At 38.3% G+C, this 15,806-nt stretch overlaps 1 protein-coding gene and 1 pseudogene across 1 annotated transcript; both read left to right on the top strand.

The window, feature by feature from the left end:
• Positions 1 to 2,079: 2,079 nt before the first annotated feature.
• LOC138310584 (putative acyl--CoA ligase YdaB) lies at positions 2,080 to 9,197 on the top strand (annotated as a pseudogene).
• A 955-nt stretch (positions 9,198 to 10,152) lies between these two features.
• LOC138311045 (putative acyl--CoA ligase YdaB) lies at positions 10,153 to 13,972 on the top strand. The gene is made up of 2 exons (XM_069252472.1): positions 10,153 to 12,309; positions 12,351 to 13,972. The coding sequence occupies exon 1, from the start codon at positions 10,202 to 10,204 to the stop codon at positions 11,894 to 11,896; it is 1,695 nt and encodes a 564-aa protein (XP_069108573.1). The 5' UTR covers positions 10,153 to 10,201; the 3' UTR covers positions 11,897 to 12,309; positions 12,351 to 13,972.
• Positions 13,973 to 15,806: the final 1,834 nt, after the last annotated feature.

The following is a 15,806-nucleotide window of genomic DNA, read 5'->3' as shown; positions in this document are numbered from 1 at the left end:
ATTCTTTAAATCGATTACTTGTTGTGAGTTCTACATGTGGATATAAACACAAATTTGGCCATTACACATCCTTGGGGTAGGATGAACGAACTTGTATAAATTTTCTTAGAACACTACCTCTCAGGGGCATACATACACGCATCACTGAAGCATGCCGCCGAAGTTGATGAGGTAAATCCAACAATCGCTACTTGTCACCCGGTCACATTATTTATTGACAATTAACCAAATTTCGTCCCACTCCCAATTTGCTGAGCGCTAAGCAGGAGCAGAAACATACCACTTTATAAACAACCTTGTCCCGCCAGGGGACAGACTTACCCAGAGCCTATAATCAAATAGGGAGGTACTATGACTTTTAAATTATTGTTTGTTTGATTAATTAACGTCCTATTGTAACTATGGGTCACAAAAGTTCCTTGGTCTCCCTGTATTTGAACGAGGTTACTCGTGATAATTTTGGAACTTCAATAAATTCATGGCTTGTGTTTCTAGGGTATAGGGTTATGCCCTTTTTATAGTAAATAGATGTAAATCCTGAATACATGCCACCTAATACACCAAGCAACACACCCCACCCGGTACATGAATCGTGACAACGGGCGAATCAGAACAGTCGTCCCACTTCGAACCCGTTTTGCTGAGCGCTAAGGACGCAACACACAGTGAACATACCACTTTTTTAGAATTTGGTGGTGTTAATCCCCCAGGGGACAGGGCAACCCAAAGCATAGAGGTATACATTAAATACAAAAAAATGGTATCAAATATGCATGAAGTATTCTACAAATTTGGTAATATTTTGACACCTAAGAACTGAGTTTTAATTTTGGCACTTTTTTTACAGTTGGGGCGTCAGTTCCAATAGTATAATATAGGAATATCCTAAAATCGTACAGTTATGGCGGCCATTTGGACACCGTACCGAAAATAAGGCTATATGCCATTGGGGGGATTCCAACAGAACGTTATATTAAATTTTATGGGGTTTTGAAGTACCTTTACTGAACCCAAAAACAGTTTGAATCTATGGAAACCGTTGTTAAAATTTGTGTACTAGTCAACCTAAGTGGCTCAGCCCATTTGAATATAATAATATTGAAAAATTGGTGGCAGTTTGGAAGGGAAAATTTTATACCTATTTGGGGGTCTGATGACTTTTATGGGGCAAGTTTAAATCCTATTTAATTGAGAGGTGCCATTGTTAATTGAACGTACTTTTTTGTCTTGAAAGTGGGGGCATGCTTGCCCAGTGATGATAGAGGTAAAAAGGGCAACAGTTCCAGTTATAAATGAAAGAAAAACAAAATGGCATACAGTTTTACATATACACGAAGAACTACATGAATATAACGCAGTCTCCCAAAACACGCACCTCTCACAACATACACGCAACATGGCATACATGGGAGGCCGTCCTTACATGACCATAGCTGTTAATAGGACGTTCCGTTATAATAGGACCGCTGGTTAATTAATCAAACAAACAAACTTTATGTTACGAAGACAATTTCACACAAAATTGCAATCGGTTAAACCCGTGTGCAGCACAAGGGGTATAATTTTGACTTACGTACTATATATTCAGAAGGATACACAAATACAAAATGACAATCTGATTAAAATACAGATCCTTATTATCACTACGTTTGATAAGAGTGGTTATAAGGATCTTAATTTAATTAGATTGACAAAATGATAATTGGTAGTATGAAATAGGGTGGGGATTTAAATATTCTTTTACCCCCCGGGGCCTGAGGGCGGTTGAAAGCATAGCATCGTGTTCTTAATTGTAAATCAATGCCATGTAAGCATACCTCACCCAGTTACCTCCACGGGAATTACTTGACGTCGGTGACACCAGCAGTACTTCTACACAGCGGGTGAACAGCCGATAAGTAAACGGAGGCGACTACACACATACACACATCATATACATTATAATATTTTTAAAATGTGTAGATGTGTAGACGTTCGTGTGCTATCTCACCCCAGTATGAGTAGACATACGTCTCTGACATAAATATGATAGCGTGATTTGAATACGTATATAGAACTGATTTTTTTTATTCACAGGGACGGAAGTCATACAAGGGATAGGACATACCTAACGCTTGGTAAGAAATTATTTTTTAACGAACTGTTTTTTTCACACTATTATAACGATGTAAGATGGTTTATTGATCACACACTTTTTCTGATATCAAAATTCAAATATTGATTGAAAATTTCGATTTGGTTGATTGGATATGACATCACACCCACTACACATTTTCTTCCTCTGATATCACCATTTTTATTGCCTGTGACATGTATTTGTTTGAAAGATTGTGACACAATATTGCATTTCCTCTTGTCTATCTTCCTGTTCTGATCTATCTACACAGCAAGCATTATCTCCACTGGGTAATTATATCCACAAGAAGTGAACATATACAGGTCGTCGTGGACATATCATATTACAAGTTGAAAATATAACTTTTGTTGATGTGCAGGTCATACAGAATACACGAGTTTTTTTGTGGTAGCTGACGTAAAGCGAATTTTCTAAACACTTTTTATTTTGACGAAAAGGTGTCGTGTTTCCTATTGCGTTGTGAACATTACAGTGGATATGAAATTCTTTCAGTGGGACAACTGGGTACCGTATTGTCAGTTCAGTATCACATTGTGCTACTCGTTATATTCTCATATGTGTTATATACCTAGTGGTTAAACCATTATTGATATCTTAGAATATTCCTTTTATTGTTAACTCCGCGGTTTCTTTCCCACCTGCAACCTTGACAGAACTTTGTGCACTCGAAGTAACTTTGGGTTTTAACATTCTCAATTATGGTTGATATCTTGTTGCTAAACAGATGTTGATGTCAGAATAACTGTATATTCTTTTTTATCGTTAAAGACGCTCCACCGCCGACAGGGTATAAAATTGTATTCATCATTTGAACAATTATTGGTGTTTAATCATGTATATATAGATGTCTAGTTAACACAAAAAATAATATAAAATGATTCATTTCGCCTCTTTGGTGTATGCGCAATCAGTAAATCTTCATTCCATATAGGATATAGTGCCACGGAATTTTGTCGGGATGCAATTAATTATTTTTCATATTTTTACTTGAAGTAAAATTAGAAGCTCAAACTTTTCAGTGGTGGTAATGGTGTTAAGTAATTAACTTTTGTAAATGAAGAAAAAGTACTAAATCGTCCTGCTTCTATTTTTTTGATAGTGAAAATATACCATTTGTCAGCGGTGGAGCATCTTTAACTCTCCGCAGTTACCTTTTCACCTGCAACCTTGACTTTTTTGCACTCGAAGTAACTCTGGGGTTTTACAGTCTTCGATAACGCTATATTTTTCTTAAGATTTTTTTCATACAAAATTGTTAGATCTGACTGTTTGAGTTCACCTGTATAATATGACAAAATATAAAGGTTTGGGTTACTTTGTTTGGTTTGGCTGATTGTGTTTAACGGCCTATTAAGGATCCACACATCCGAGGTTTCAGTCCCGTTGAAGTCTCGTTTCGACATAAGAAGTTATGAGATTTAAAAAAAAAAAATATCAATATTTGAAGCAAATTGACCGTTACAAATTTTGTCAAAAAAATCCTAGTAGTTTTTTATTATATAGTGATTTTAAGAAATTACCCATTAGGCGGTCATTTTGTCTTGAAAATGTGACTTTTTTCGCTTTGAAACTTTCGCATACAGGGAGTGGGACGACTGGTTCGCCCGTTGTCAGTATAATGTGACCGGGTGGGGTGTGTTGCTTGGTGTCTTCGGCGGCATGCTTCAGTGATATAGCACTATAAAAAGGGCAACAGTTCCACTATACAAGAAGACATAACACGAACATACCGCAGTCTCCCAGTCCACTCACCTCGCACAACATACACGCAACACACCGCATACATGGGAGGCCGTCCTTACATGACCATAGCTGTTGATAGGACATTAATGAATCAAACAAAGAAACAATACAGTGATATAGCACTATAAAAAGGGCAAGAGTTCTATACCACAGTCTTCCAAAATATGCACTTACTACATACACGCTCATACCACATACAAGGGAACCGTCCTTACTTGACCCCCGCTGTTAGGTAATTAAACAAACAAAAATGGTATTAGGTTGATATTTCACTGTATTTAATGAGTGTACATTACTTTTTCCAGTGGATTGACAAGCATGGCGGAGCTAAGCTTCATCGACAGGCCGCTTGGCCATCCGATCAAGTACAAATCCATTGTTGACGTCTTCAATGAGAATGTCTGTAAGGAACCAGAAAAGGAACTATTTATCCAGCGCTTCCCTGACGGAACTCGCCGTGCCATAACTCTCAGTGATCTCAAACTGCGGGCAACCCGCACCGCCTCGTTTCTGTTGGACCAAGGTATCCAGACAGGAGATAGGGTAGGGATAACCGGACCGAACTCGATGGAATGGATCATTGGAGAACTAGCTATCCTTATGACTGGTGCGGTTAGCATCCATCTGCCAATAATACAAGGGAACTTTAAGAAAACCCTCGAAGAAGTAAAGATTTCAGGATGCAAGTTGGTTCTATTTGACCCGGAGGATGATAAGTCATTCTTAAAAGACACCGAGAATTTCCTCACTAACAACCCACCTCAAAGGGAAGGTAACCCAAGTTTTGTTTTACTGCGAAAGACTGGGAACTCTACTTTGACTGACGTGGAATCACTAGCGATTGAGTATCCGACAGATCGGGAACTCCCGCGAATCTTCCCGGAGTCTACTGCCGTTGTTTTTATGACATCTGGCTCCACAGGGAAGCCTAAAATGGTGGAATTCACTCACTTGGCTTTAGTTAACACGGATTCGGCTTTCATGATGTATCGCGGAGAAAATGATAGTGGAGGTATATGCTTTAGCGACCGCCCTTTCTCCTGGATCGGCGGTAATATTATATACTGTCTATTAGAGGCCGACACGAGAGTGTTTCGGGATGGACGGATAACTGCTAAGGGAGGCGACATCATGGAACTCTGGGATATCATAATGAAGGAAAAATGCACTAGTGGCCTTTTTCTCCCGTTCTGTATATACGATATAATGCAGAACAAAGATAAAATCGTTCAGACGGGATACAGAATGAAATCGATCATCACCGGCGGCCAGATTATCAAACACAAAGACACGGGGATCATCGGAGAGGTATGTGAACGGATGTACATGATATATGGCTCCACAGAGGTGGGCTTAGTGACATACTGTGAGTTAGACAGCGACATGGAAGTCGGACATCTTGGCTCTACATTCCCTGGAGTTCAAATAAAGGTTTGTGGGGAAGATTTGAACCCGGTGGTTCATGGAGAAATGGGCACATTTTTTATAAAAGTTCCTTGGATGTTAAAAGGATACATCAATGCAACAGAAGATCAAAACAAGTCGATCGTGGACGGCTGGCTAAACATGGGGGATGTGGGAATTCGAGGTCTGATGGAGGACTGATTATCAAGGGAAGGAGGAGCAACATCATTAAACGAGGGACACTGAAGGTGGTATCGGGTGACGTAGAGGAATGCATCACTTCTATTGCTGGTGTGAACGATGTTGTAGTCTTAGCTGTGCCTGATGAACGTGTGTATGAGGAGGTTTGCGCATGCGTGGTGCTAGATAAAACCACACCAATCACAATGCTGGATGTTCAACAACGCTGCACTGAAATCCTCGGTGACAATGTTATAGGGCAAGATCCAACATATTTCCTCGAATTTGATTCTCTTCCACGACTCGCAACGGGAAAACCCGACAAAGTGAAAATAAAACAAGAAGCGATGATCCGGTTGAACATAAAAAACTAATTTTATATTAAAGATGCTCCACCGCTGACAAATGGTATTTTTTCACTATAAAAAACAGGAGCAGACGATTTAGTATTTTTCGTCAGTTACAAAAGTTTAATTTACACCATTACCGACATCGAAAAGTTTGAGCTTCTAATTTTACTTCAAGTTGAAATATAAAAATATATATAATTGCATCCCGAAAAAAATACCGTGGCACTATATCCTATATGGAATGAAGTACTGATTGTTCATGCACTAAAGGCAAAATAAATTATTTTGTATTATTTTTCGTGTTAATTAGACATATATGTACACGATTTAACACCAATTATTGTTCAAATGATGAATATCATTTATGCTCTGTCGGCGGTGGAGCATCTTTAATCTTAAACATTAGATGGATAGCAAACAAACAAACAAAGATGGATAGCCGTATGTGTAATATTTTAAGTTGATGTTGACACTGGTAACATCATTAGATACGTTCAAGAACGGCGAATGAAAACCAAACCGACGGCAGCGTGTTCACCATATTGTGGGCGAGTTCGAGTCTGATGAATAAAATCATGCTGTTCTAGTTATTGATATTACACATACGTATAATCAACAGCCAATCACTGTCATGTTTTCGAAAACTGACGCATGTGCAAAGGAAGTTTAGTTACCATGAAATGGCAAAAGGAAATTGACGGTTGAGCTCTTGCCGATAAGAAGTGCGCATTATAATGTCTTGTTTCTGTGAACATGCGCACAACATGTACCTAAAGTAAGTACGATCACACTATATAGTCCACTACGGTCGCTATAGCTTGCTCCCGAACTCGCCCTGTATTCCAGCAGACAAGACTCGATAGTTCCGCCAAGGGCCGTAACTCCGTACACCTGTGTTAAAATGGACGACATGATTGTGATCGGAAATAGATTAAAAAAGAACTAATTATAGGCTCTATCCCAGTAACTTTCCTCGGTTGAAAATCAAATATGGCGGCTCCTCAACTTCGGACCGCATCACTTCCCTGACAACGATACATACCGGTAGTCGTTCCGCCTCGGTTATCTCAATTTTTATTCGAAATGGACATTATTGATATAATTATGATCAAATTGAAAAAATTAACATTTTGAAAATAATTGAAAGCTGTCTTTGTTATATTTCATATCAAACTGCAGCTATAACATTCAACAATCGGAACTATATCAACGGCCATACTGACTACCGTGGTTACTCAGCTTAGCAACCAACATCGTTTTTTTATCATGAACATGTTAAAATAGACTTATTTTTGTAGCTATAGAGCGCTAGATTGAATATGTCTGTATCCCATTGCATTCATACCACCTTTAACGTAATTAAAACACTGTTCAATCTCTATATATTCAGCATATTTTGCTACCCGTCGACATCCTATAACCGGGTTTCATCTTCTACTAAAAACCTATTTTCTAAGCCCTAACTTACTCGATGAAACAGAAGAACAGGGCAACATCCACAAACAACAAGACCTTATGACTGTTATATGAATTTGACTATTGAAAATGTCCGCCAATGGAGTTCCGGATTCGGGATACGAATTTCCGGACTAGTGAGTATAAATAACGTTACGGAAATCCGTTCCCTGACATTTCCGTCCGGATTGTGAGTTTTCCGGACTATCGGCGTCCGGATTATCGCGGATCCACTGTACATTGTGTTGATGCTGGGATGTCACGATGCTGTATTGCATGGGTAGCCACGAAATACAGCCTGGGCGACATGGGTGTATTTCTCGAGAGTAATATACATGTAGGTGTGAGAAAAAATAGACATATTGTGTTTTTACAACCTTAATGCACCTAATAAGTACAGGTGTGTCAAGGGTAAAATGTCAATATAACCGGCCCTATTATCTGATACACAACCTTGTGAAGCAGACTGTGACAGATAAAAACCGCCATTCAGAAAAAACGTCAGCACAGAACGAGACGTAAGTATCAGAGTTTTTCTATGTTTTACACTTTCTAAATATTTTGTTTTATTATATATTACAATGTTAACTGTACCATATAAATCGGTCTGTAATCTAGATTGCATTGGTATTCGGTGCTCTTCATTTTTGAAAGTTCATTTTTCTGAGAAAATTTGGTTTAAAGATTTCAAAAGCAAGGCTATACCGCGTTCTGCCGTGGCTACTTAATTGCCCGATTTTACATTCGTGAATTAAAAAATTATATGGAAATTCAAATCAGCATATTAGTGTTGTAGATATCATTTCGCGGAGATAAACATTCGCGAAATTTGCGAAAATCAATCGCACACGAATAAAAGTTTGCATTTATTTATAACTTACGTTTATTTATGAATAACATTCATTAATTAAAAGAGGATGCTAATATACCTTATATGGGCATCACGGCTGGTTTGGCTCTATCCTGCTTTGTTTGTGTTTTTAAGTGTATCGGCCTGTCGACAGGCTCGGTCATGTAGGGTGGTCCAACTTTAAAAAACGTTTAAAACACATTAAAAAAAAAACACGTTGCATTCTCAAAATGAATTCGGTGATTATTCGGTCCATACCGCACAGCTATGCGATCGGGACGATCGGTCAAATCAAATTTTCGAAATCATTCCATAAACGGATCGTGTTGAAGACTCTAATTTGCTTGTAATGTCATTTTAATGATATCGAAATCTAATACTTAATTTCTGTTTAAACATATGTTTCTACACAAGTAATATTTTATCATAATATTTGAAATATAGTTTGATTGATATACATTTAATTTTGATTTATTCATTGTATTTTCAGTTTGAGTGACATCTCTATATATTATATATAAACATGAATTATATATTGAAATAAAGCACAAGTTATGCACATTTATTAGAAGATTATTAGCTAAAAGTGATAACATGCACATTAAAATAATGTGAAGTGTTATATCAATCATACGTGTAGATTTGTTTAATTAGTGTTTACACATACCCATGAAATGCTATATTTTATCATATTACATGTACGTAGATATATGTACATGTGGTAGATATATGTACATGTGTATTATACAAAAGTGTAATTGTTACAAAAGTCTGTTGCATACACTGATATATATAATAATAAATTATATACATGTGCTTTACGTTGTCCATGTATATACATTTGTAGCTAGCTATTGTAAGTGTATTTCGCCGCGCGCTCTGTCACTAATTCTGCCCTCAGGTCATGAATTGTTTTACCTTCAATTTAAGTTATATCCTGGTAAAGGTATACATACTTGTCTAACAGATCTGGTATAAAGAGTATATGAATACATGTACCTGAATGAACGTACGTAAAACATGATATTTAGATAATATACTATATAAATTTCTGGTAAAACCTATATAACCAATAAAGCTGTCCCGATTTAAAAGATTTATATGATTTGCTGTAAATATTTATATACAATTAAATTTCAAAACTAAAACATTGTTCATGTTAACATTACAAAAAAAAAAGAGTTTGAAGATGTTAATTTAATACGTAGTATGTCAACCTTGTAAATGTTTAATTAGCCGGTACAGTAGACTGTTTAGCAGCCTCAAGTACATAAATAATCAGATAAACAAAACAAAATAAAACAAAATACATATTTTCTAAATTATGGATATCCTTTATACATGTGTGTATATCACATTTTGATTTACCGTGTCTTCAATACAGTTGCAATAAAACCCCATCATCGTTCCGCATGTTTACTCAATAAAATTGAATTCCTATATTTATATCGACCACGATAACTATCGCCCAGACACCGTTCCTACCGTCCAGACTGTACATCGTGCGCACATCGTGCATACATCGTGCGCACATCGTGTATACATCGTGCGCACATCGTGTAACGTTGTGCGGTGTATACATCGTGCGCACATCGTGTAACGTTGTGCGGTCACACAACTGTATTAAGATACAAAGCTTTGGAAACAATCCGATTTCTTTTAGGTACAACAATATAGCATTGAGTCTAACGAAGGCACAAAACGAATGTCTCCCAAACCATAAATCACACACACCAAACACGCAACATACCGTATACGTGGGAGGCGGTTCTTACATGACCCTCGCTGTTAACAAGATGTTAATCAACACACAAACGAGTCTCCCGACATTTTAAAGATTTATTTTGCTTAAACAAAATTTTAAATAGTCTTCCTTAGAGAGGATGGCGTCCGTCTCGATACTTTGACAATTGAGGAAAATATTTAGAAACAGAATCTTCAAACCTTTGCTGTTAACAAGGCGTTAATCTAATAAACCAAATAAATTCTTATAATTTAGAATTTTCATGAATGCCACTCTATTTTAGTGAAGATAACACTTAATTATAAAAAAACGTCTTTTCATAATCTTTAAAAAAAATCATGCTTACTTTTCATTCTTTGATTTTCCAGAGTTTTTTTTACATTATGGGTGAACTAAGTTTCGTAGACAAACCCTTGGATCATCCGATTAAGTACAAATCCATTGTTGACGTCTTTAATGAGAATGTCTGCGAGTTTCCAGAAAAGGAAATTTTTATCCAGCTTTTCCCTGACGGATCTCGACGTCCGATTACATTTAGGGATCTGAAACTGCGCGCAACCCGTACCGCCTCGTTTCTGTTGGATCAAGGTATTCAGGCAGGAGATAGGGTAGGGATAACCGGACCGAACTCGATAGAATGGATCATTGGAGAACTAGCTATCCTAATGACTGGTGCTGTTAGCATCCATCTGCCAATAATACAGGGGACCTTCAAAAAGACCCTCGACGATATAAAGATTTCAGGATGTAAGTCGGTTCTTCTGGATCCCGAGAATGATAGAACATTTATAGAAGACATTGAGGATTATGTAAGTTTCAATCCACCAACTGACAAAAATAGGTCAAGTAGCCCGTTCTTTGTCCTTCTCCGAAAGATTGAAAAATCTAATCTTCCTGACGTTGAATCACTTGGAAAAGAGTATCCAGCAACTGACGATCTTCCTCGAGTGTTTCCTGAGTCCTCGGCAATCGTCTTTACGACATCCGGCTCAACAGGGAATCCTAAAATGGCTGAATTCACTCATTTAGCTCTAGTGAATACAAAATCAGCCTACATGTTAACTCGCGTTGCAGAAGAGAGAGGAGGTTCGTACTTTAGCGACTGGCCTTTTTCCTGGATTGGAGGTAATATCATATACGCTCTGATACAAGTCGACACGCGAGTGTTTCGGGACGGAAGGATATCCGCTCAGAGAGGCGACATCATGGAACTGTGGAATATCATAATGGAGGAACAATGCACCAGTGGCCTTCTTCTTCCATTCACAATATACGATATACTACAGAATAAGGAAAAAATCGTCAAGACGGGATACAGAATGAAGTCAGTCCTCACTGGCGGACAGATTATCAAACACAAAGAAACTGGGATCATTGGGGATATTTGCGAGAGTATGTACATGGTGTATGGCTCCACAGAGGTTGGCTTAGTGACCTATTGTAGATTAGACAGTAACATGGAAGTCGGACATCTTGGATCCATTTTCCCTGGAGTTCAAATAAAAGTATGTGGGGAAGACATGAACCCACTGGTCCGTGGGGAAATGGGCAGGTTTTTCATAAAAACGCCTTGGATGTTACAAGGATACCTGAACGCAACAGAAGACCACAAAAAGGCTATCGTTGACGGTTGGATGAATATGGGAGATGTAGGAATTCTCAAGTCTGACGGTAGACTTCTTTTGAAAGGAAAACTGAACAGCATAATTAAACGGGGTACGCTTATCGTTGTATCGGGTGAGGTTGAGGAATGTATTACTTCGATTGCTGGTGTGAAAGATGCCGTCGTCATAGCTATACCTGATGAACGTGTGTATGAGGAGGTATGCGCATGCGTGGTACTAGATAAGAATGCACCAATCACCATGGAAAATGTTCGTCAACGCTGCAGAGAAATTCTCGGTGACAATATTATTGGGCAAGCTCCTACATTTTATCTCGAATTTGATTCTCTCTCAATTCTCCCAACGGGAAAGCCGGACAAGAAGAAAATGACAGAAGCTGCGATGGCCAAATTGAATTCTAACAATTAAACACTCACATCTTACATTGCTGTTCTCTTCCGTTGTAGTTTACGGATTGACAAACTAAGCGATGTTCACTTCATACAACAAAGGTCGTGGTGTGGGGGATAAACAACGAAGGTTATGGTATCAGGGATAATACAACGAAGTTCATGGTATCAGGGATAATACAACGAAGTTCATGGTATCAGGGATAATACAACGAAGTTCATGGTATCAGGGATAATACAACGAAGGTCATGGTATCAGGGATAATACAACGAAGTTCATGGTATCAGGGATAATACAACGAAGGTCATGGTATCAGGGATAATACAACGAAGTTCATGGTATCAGGGATAATACAACAAAGTTCATGGCATCAGGGATAATACAACGAAAGTCATGGTATCGGTGATAAACGCGTCATACAACCAAATAAGGTCATGGTATCGGTGATAAACGCGTCATACAACCAAATAAGGTCATGGTATCGGCGATAAACGCTCTATAAAATGAAGGTCGGGGATAAACTTTGAATTTAACAAAATTTTATCCATTAATATGTTTTGATTTTCCGATATTTTCATTGGCTAATTGGCTATAATCAGAAGGACGTTATGAAACCTATAACCATTATCCTTTTCATCTCTATAAAAGCCGATATACCCTGTATCACTTTTCAGCATAATCGGTTAAAATATCTATTATATGAATCAGGAGCTTCCTTTATGTTGCCATGGTATCCAGTATCAAATTAAAACTATATAAGATCCCAAACATATGTTTCATCAGAATTGGTCCAGTTTAGAATCAATCTGATTAAAATACATATTCATATTATCACAGACAACATCCCATTAAGGGTCATGTCCAGATGACCTTTGAAAATGGCCAATTAAATTGCTGCAGAATCGTGAATGTGACTTAAGGGGACGAAATAGTTTGAAAAAGCTCTCAGAATTATTTTCCGTGCAGTAAGTCATCTCGCCCAAACAGCTCAACAAAGCTAATTGTATATGTATACTGGGACGAAATGGCGTTGTCAATTGATGTAGCTACATGTATGTGTAGAAAATGCTTTGGCTCTGAAGTGCACGTGGTACAAAGTTCATCCAAACGTGACCCCTTCTGGGATGTTGTCAGATCCTCTATTGAACGGAGGGGTTATAAGGATCTGTATTTCAATCAGATTGGTGTAGAATGAATTGTTCAGACGACACAGACAGACAGGATTATCCCAGTATTCCTCAACATCATTACCGGGGTATAATGATTATAAACTGTTCTTAAATAAACATTTACTGTTCTGAAATAAATATTTATTGTTCTCAATAAGAAGCATCATATGTTCTTACTTAAAGCTGACAAAGCAAGTTAAAAAAATTTATATGAGATTTCTTTTACATAAGTACACATGTATTTCAAGAATCGTGTGGGAATATAGATCACTCGCATTATATTTGATGGTAATTATTTTAGTGTGTGTGCCATAATTGCTGTGGTCCCTTTCATTGTTTCCATCTGTTTGATATGACACCGGTAGGGTAGGGCTATGTATATAAACATTCCACGTGCGTTTCCGGTTGAGTATTATTATAGCGGCTATGGTTTTGTCCTTGGGCTTGGTGTTTACCCTCGAGACTACAGGGTATTGGGGAGTTGCCGGAAGAGTTTCCGAGCTCACTGCGCATATGCAATAGGGTTGGACCAATCAGAATGTGTGTGCGACGTCGCATGTAGTACCATGGGGAAGGGATCATAAAAGGGGCTGCACAGCTAAATTGGACGACTTGAATGGCCGGATAACCGGCCAACACCCGAGGGGAGATACCTCCCCTACCAGACGCTGAAAACAGTTGTCACAGTGCACAGCACACGTATACGTTAGGACACTTAGGGTGTTAAACGTAGTTTAGGGAGTGGGATTGTTGTGGAGTTAGCTGGGAGGAGGGAGGGAATAGGAAGGGGTGTTGGTCATTAGCTATTGTCTCGGCAGGAACTTGTGAGGGCTAGTGTTATCGTTAGGTACTCTCTGTAAATACTTCTGTTCTCTATTATTACTTTGTTATTGTTTACCTGTATATTATCTATTACTTAGTATAATAAATCTCCATTTAACCTTATACAATGTGTTTGTTGACATGTAATTAAATTGCTCCGCCACATCCTTATGAACTTGGATTGAGCTGCCTGTAATCAGCTCAGCTTGTGTGCGTGTCTCTACTCTCGGGATTCGTCTGCTGACCGGTGTCGTGGGGATTGTAAATCAAAACTATACGATCACAACATTTGGGAACTGGCGTCCCCTCGACGCTGGTCCCGGGAGTGGGGACGCGGTATTACAATCATTTATGAGACATTCCCATGTCGATGACAGCTATTTTTTGTTTTTCTCTCTACCAGTATATCGACCCACTCACCGATCGCTATATAAAGCGCGTGAATCGACGCACGTGCGCTCAGTCTATACATGTACAGAGTTGTCCAATGTGTATCACCTACTAATACCTAAATGAAGCCCTTACCCGTGTAGGGCTTGTTTTAGCAAGAAAACATGTCACCTCCTCTCAGGTGTAATTAAGATGTTTCTCAAAATAAAATTTTCATACAAGCGAGGTGAAATCAAAATAATAATCTGTCAACATATCCGCACGTACAGCTGACGTATATCATCGTACTCGATGTACTCGATTGGTCACGTGCACTTGAACACCTGTCCTGAGTGAGCCGACCTTTCCATACATAAACTACCAAGGACACACACGTGTACATGTACGTGTATAACTAAGTGTATATTGAAGTGTTTCATTAGCTCGTACTTGACATATATTGGGACCTAGCTGACAATATTACTTCAATGAACCTTTATCAGGTGAATGCAGTGTTTGTTTTCAGTTTGGTAATGTTATCTTCATTATCGATATATGTATTCGAGACAAGATATGTTTAATCACAGGTTTACGACGCGCAAATAAAATACTAAAAATACTGAAAGGTTGTTTACTTAGCCCTGTATCCCATTTCCAGAAAAATGGGGTAATTAATTTTAAAATGCTCTGAACACCACAAAAATCATCCGATCAGAATATTTTTTAGCTTACATTGAAGACAATTCCTTACTGGTCACTATGGTATATGATATGATGGGATTATGGGCGAATTTTATTTCATATCGAAACTTGAATTACGAAGATTCGTGTAAAAATCGGTAGTCGGAAAAGTACACGCTACATCCCCAGGTCACGATTCCCTAATGAGCACAGACCGAATAAAATCGCCATCTATTCAACGAATGCATTCCTGAAGTGCAGATCCTCAATATAAACTCACTTACTTATAAAAATTACACATTGGTATCCCTTAGCGATCCCCACGCTCCATTTATTGTCATGCAGAACAGATGATCATCGATCTCGGCCATTTTTTGTCTGTCGTCTCCGATTTGTTATAAGCTGCCTGATTGGTCCACTCGCTCCTAGGAGTCAACCAGAGAGCTTGTATCAAATCGGAGACGACAGACAAAAATGTCGTAAACCTGTGGTTTAATGTGTCTAGTCCCGTGTTTTTTGTATATAGGGAATTGGCCAGTGGAAGGTTACTAAGCAGGGTAAAAGAAAATTGGTTAACTTCCTTTGATTCGATACTGTCCTAACTGCGGAGTGTCTCAGAAACGATTTTTGAAGGAAAAAAATAAATGTATTTTTTTTAAATCTAAAATGCGTGCTTTTTAACTGGCATTGTCATTGTCAAATGAAACTGACTGGAACACACAATAGTCTAAAGAGTGGTTTCTGCTCCTGCTTAGCGCTCGGCATAAAGAGAATGGGCGACTAGTTTGTCAGTATAATGTGACCGAGTGGAGTGTTTGTTCTCTGTTTCAGTCGCACCATTAAACGCCAAGAGTTTCATCATTACAAGGAGACACCAAACGAATACA

The sequence above is a fragment of the Argopecten irradians genome, chromosome 16 (genome assembly GCF_041381155.1).
Source record: "Argopecten irradians isolate NY chromosome 16, Ai_NY, whole genome shotgun sequence".
NCBI classification, from domain to species: Eukaryota; Metazoa; Mollusca; class Bivalvia; order Pectinida; family Pectinidae; genus Argopecten; species Argopecten irradians.
This window is presented reverse-complemented; position numbering and strand designations above follow the sequence as displayed.